General features: G+C 47.2%; 1 protein-coding gene across 3 annotated transcripts in view; it reads left to right on the plus strand.

Annotated features, from left to right (window-relative positions):
* Positions 1-22: 22 nt before the first annotated feature.
* maptb (microtubule-associated protein tau b) overlaps positions 23-5,086 on the plus strand; it is a 7,924-nt gene continuing 2,860 nt past the window's right edge. Inside the window, exons 1-5 of one of the 3 annotated variants that reach the window (XM_014023184.1) lie at positions 23-335; positions 2,190-2,261; positions 2,457-2,491; positions 3,073-3,130; positions 3,210-3,289. In XM_014023184.1, coding sequence (XP_013878638.1) covers positions 2,198-2,261; positions 2,457-2,491; positions 3,073-3,130; positions 3,210-3,289 — 237 coding nt within the window. In that variant the 5' untranslated portion in view covers positions 23-335; positions 2,190-2,197. Of the gene's footprint in view, positions 336-1,815; positions 2,075-2,189; positions 2,262-2,456; positions 2,492-3,072; positions 3,131-3,209; positions 3,290-5,086 lie in introns of those variants that run through there. The other 2 variants (XM_014023182.1, XM_014023183.1) reach the window with 2 other exon arrangements.

Genomic DNA, 5,086 nt, shown 5'->3' on the forward strand with positions numbered 1-5,086 from the left:
TGTGTGTGTGTGTGTGTGTGTGTAAATAAAATCACACTCTAATCTTCTTGACTCTGAATATATACATTTTTATTAAAAGTTTTTAAACATTAAATAACATTAAAACTTTCATTTAGACTCAACAGACTGTTGTCACTTCCCGTCCAATCAAAATGAAGATGAGCTGAAAAGATTCTGCGATGCTGCCGGTTACCACGGCAACCCGCAGCATCTTCCCGCCAGAGGGGAAGGTCTGCCGTTGCCGTGGTAACAGCAGCCCCTCCCTCTCAGAGCGGCGGCAGGGTGGAGCAGCAGACGGACCGCAGCAGCAGGAGCATCAGGAGCAGCAGCAGGAGGTAAGATCTCCTCCTCTTCCTCTCCTATCACCTCCTCCTCCTCCTCCTCCTGCTCCTCAACACGTCTCCTCCGGGAGCCTCGGACCTCCGGAGCTCAGGAGGCCGCAGCAGCAGAGAGAGTTCCTGTTCTGGGAGCGCCGCATGGACCCGGTTAGCCTGCAGGCTCCTGATGAGGAGGAGGAGGAGGATGTGTGTGCAGGAGGAGGAAGAGGAGGAGGAGGAGGAGGATGTGTGTGCAGGAGGAGGAAGAGGAGGAGGAGGAGGAGGATGTGTGTGCAGGAGGAGGAGGAGGAAGAGGAGGAGGAGACACCAGAATCAGAGTTTAATTGTTGCTGCATCGTTGAGGCAGCTCGGTTTGTGAGCTTACTGAGGCCTACTCTTCTCCTCCTCCTCCTCCTCCTCCTCTGCTCCAGATTGCATGCTGTGTGGTTTTGCGGTTCCGGTTCAGGGGGTCTAGATTCCAACAGTATTGCAGTTTTTCTGGTTCTGGCCCCTCCTCCTCCTCCCTCGGTCCGTCCTCAGAGGTGCTGTGGACCAGGGGCAGGTTCTCCCCGTTGTTCTGGTTCTGGTTCTAGCCAAGGCTGCTGTTTGGGTCTGTTATGGTAATATTTATTTAAAGGTCAGACACAGGGTTCAACAGAGTTCAACAGTAGTGTGGAAGGGTCAGAGGTGGTGGTGGGGCTCTGTGACTTAATGTAGATCTTGGTTTAGTGCCTGGGGCTGGAAGATGAGTTAGCAGGATTTGGGTGTGGTGTTTGTTTGATCTTAATCTCACTAGGTTCTTTCATGTTAGTAAAATCCAGGAGGGGGCATTCCACTTGCTGTCCTGTTGGGGTCTCAGAGTCCAAGAGATCCTCTGTTTGTGATGCTGATGAATCCAGTTGTTCTTCCGGTTCTGCAGCTTGAAGTAACTCCTCTCTCTCTGGTTCTGATTCTGAAGCTGTCTCCTTATCAGTAACTGGCACACTGTGTTCCACTGATATCTCAGTTTTCTTCAGATGTCCTTCAGACGTCAGCTGTTGTGGTTTTTCCTGTTGTTTGTTTCCAGCTCAAACTTTGTTCAGGAAATACTTCATATTGGAAACCAGAAGTTGTGCTCCAGTTTGATTCAGAGTCATTCCATCAGACTTGAAGAGATGTTTTCTTTCCCAGAAGAGGTCAAAGTTATCCATAAAACTCACAGAGTGGTCAGCACAGGACTTTTCCAAAAAACCATTAAGAGCCAACAGTCTACTGAACCTCTCAGCTCCTCCTCTGGCTGTAGGAACAGGTCCACTGAGGAACACATCCATGTTGAGATTTTTAACTGCATTCAGCAGAAGAATAAAATCCTTCTTCAGGATTTCTGACTGTCGGTTCATCACTTCATCACTTCCTGTATGAATGATGAGTGGACAGTGAGGGACAGGACCACAGACCAGGGACAGGACTACAGACCAGGGACAGGACCACAGACCAGGGACAGGACCACAGACCACAGACCAGGGACAGGACCACAGACCAGGGACAGGACCAGTCCTTCATCTGTTTAAATCTGAGATTCTCTGAAATCTACAGTCAGATTAACAGATTAGATAAAACCAAACATCTGGTCAGTTCATCAGGTTCAGCTGCTGGACCATCAAGCGGTTCTGTTCTGCAGGACGTTGGACATGATGAAGACTTTTTCACTGATGACTGAGCTGAGTTTGTCTCTGGTGGGATGAAAGTGTTCTGATCCATGGCTCAAAGGTTCTGAGGCAGGTTTCATGTGTAAAAGTGAACATCAGCAGCTGGATCAGTTGTTTGTGTTGTGATTAATTTATACCTTTTTTAACTTGTTAAAAGTCGTTTCTCCTCCTCTCATCTGTGCAGGAGCAACAATGGATGGAGACTCCGCTCTCGTCAAAAATGGCCCCACCCAGGAGGAGCAAAGCATGATGGGAGGTTTGTGTTGGCCTGTCAATCACAGATGTGATCAGTTATTAAATATAAAAATGATGACGCTTCAAATCTGAGTTAACACTGTCCGTACGTGAAAGTGGCRCAGATTGATCACTTCCTGTTTTCCAGACAGATCACTTCCTGTCTTATCTCCTGGTYGTCATGGTAAAAGGGTCTAACGTCTCTCTTCCTCCTCAGGTAAAGCAGCAGCGAAGGATCCTGAAGCCATGAAGGTAAGATATTGATTGTGTTTCTGGTAGAACAGGTGAGTCTCACCTGAGCGTTAACGATTCACTTCCTTTAAAATTTTTAAAAACATCTGAGGGTTATTGGAGTCTTCAGTTCCCTTTCTGGAGACTCTGAACCCCAGAACTAGACCAGTCCAGTCCAGTCTGTAGAGGAGAGCTGCTTTTGATGTATGGGAAGAGACTGAATTTGAATCGTTCGGACTGAATCTGTTTTTACAGAATGTGAAATTAAACGCACTGCTTTGAAAATAAAATTTATCAAATTGAAACTGAATTAATTTGAATCTGTTAATCTGTGATTGATTACTCTAAACTGAATTATAGATCTGAAAGTGATCCAACTGACTTTTTAATACAAGAAAATACAGTTTCAAAGCAAATTAATTTAGATTCAGAGCGTTCAATTCAGTTTCAGTTTGTGAAATTCATTTTCAATTAATTTAATTTCACATTATGTAAATATAGATTTATTCTGACTGATTCATATTTGGTTTGTGATTGGCACAAGTTTCATAAATTCTAAATTTATGTTAAATTTAAAGTTAAATTCTGTTTTTGTGTTTTAGGCGTCCAGACCAGCAGGGGGCGGCAGAGCGGCAAAGATGATCTCAGCAAAGAGTACAGGTACACCTCACCAGTAAAACCAGTGAAACAACTGAAGCAGTTCTCACCTGACTCACCTGTCTGTCCGTCTGTCTGTCAGAGTCTGTCGACGGAGTCAGCAGTCCAGGAAGTCGCTCACCTGCCAGCAGGTCGTCCACTCCCAACAAGGATGTGAAGAAGGTCCAAACACATTAAAACACCTGTTCAATCTCTAGTTCCACCTGTCTGCTATACACCTGTCCACCTTTTTAAACACCTGTCCATCTGTTCACCTTTTTATACACCTGTCCATCCTACAGGTTTACACAGATCCAAAATAAATCACAGACCTTAAAGGGTCCTGGAGTGGATCAGACTGACCTTAAAGGGTCCTAAGTGGTTCAGACTGATCTTGTTCAGACTGGCCTTAAAGGGTCCTGGGTGGATCAAAATGATCTTAAAGGGTCCTAAGTAAATCAGACTGGCTTTAAAGGGTCCTTAGTGGTTCAGGCTCTAAAGTGGTTCTGTGGTTAGGTTCTGGTTAAATTAACTAAACTGGTTTGGAGTGAATCCTACAAACATGTCTTCCCAGGAGGAAGCAGAGCCTGAGGACCCTGGGTCGGACTCTCTAATCTCTGGTGCCGAGGTCACTGAGGTGTTTAAAAAGCTCCTCGGTGGCAAGGCTCCGCCTCCAGGGGTGGATGAGATTCGCCCAGAGTTCCTTAAGGCTCTGGATGTTGTGGGGTTGCGTTAGTTGACGCAACTCTACAATATCGCATAGACATCGGGGGTAGTTCCTCTGGATTGGCAGACTGGGGTGGTGGTCCCCCTGTTTAAAAAGGGGGACCGGAGGGTGTGCTCCAATTACAGGGGGGTCACACTCTTAAGCCTCCCTGGTAAGGTCTATTCAGGGGTCCTGGAGAGGACGGTCTGTTGGATAGTCGAATCTCGGATTCAGGAAGCTCAATGTGAGTTTCTTCCTGGTCGTGGAACAGCGGACCAGTTCTACACCCTCAGYAGGGTCCTGGAGGGTGCATGGGAGTTCACCCAACCAGTCTACATGTGTTTTGTGGACTTGGAGAAGACGTTCGACCGTGTCCCTCGGGGACTCCTGTGGGGGGGCATCCAGGAGTATGGGGTACCAGGCCTGTTGATACAGGCTGTTAGGTCCTTGTACGACCAGTGCCAGAGCTTGGTCCACATTGCTGATAGTAAGATGGACTTGTTTCAGGTGAGAGTTGGACTCCGCCAAGGTTGTCCTTTGTCACCGATTCTGTTCATAACTTTTATGAACGGAATTTCTAGGCACAGTCAAGGTGTTGAGGGGATCCTTTTCGGTGGCCTTAGGATCACATCTCTGCTTTTTGTGGACGATGTGGTCCTATTGGCTTCATCAGATCCTGATCTCCAGCTCTCGCTGGAGTGGTTCACAGTCGAGTGTGAAGAGGCTGGGATGAGGATCAGTGCCTCCAAATCCCAGACCATGGKCTTGAGCTGAAAAATGGTAGCGTGCTGCCTCCAGGTCGGGGAAGAGGTCCTGCCCCAAGTGGAGGAGTTTAAGTATCTCAGGTCTTGTTCACGAATGAGGGAAGAATGGAGCTGCAGATCGACAGGTGGATTGGTGCTGCGTTTGCAGTGATGTGGACGYTGWACCGGTCTGTCGTGGTGAAGAGAGCTGAGCCAGAAGGTGAAGCTCTCGATTTACCAGTTGGTCTATGTTCCTACCCTCATCTATGGTCACGAGCTTTGGGTAGTGACTGAAAGAAGGAGATCACAGATACAAGCAGCTGAAATGAGTTTCCTCTGCAGGGTGTCTGGGCTCTCCCTTAGAGATAGGCAGAGAAGCTCAGTCATCCAGGAGGGACTCAGAGTAGAGCCGCTGCTCCTCCACGTCCAGAGGAGCCAGTTGAGGTGGTTCATCTGGTTAGGATTGATTTGATTTGATTTATTTATTTAACAGGAAAAGATGATTAAAAATCAAGCCTGACTCAGCATAAT

Source organism: Austrofundulus limnaeus, unplaced genomic scaffold, assembly GCF_001266775.1.
Source record: "Austrofundulus limnaeus strain Quisiro unplaced genomic scaffold, Austrofundulus_limnaeus-1.0 Scaffold358, whole genome shotgun sequence".
NCBI lineage: Eukaryota > Metazoa > Chordata > Actinopteri > Cyprinodontiformes > Rivulidae > Austrofundulus > Austrofundulus limnaeus.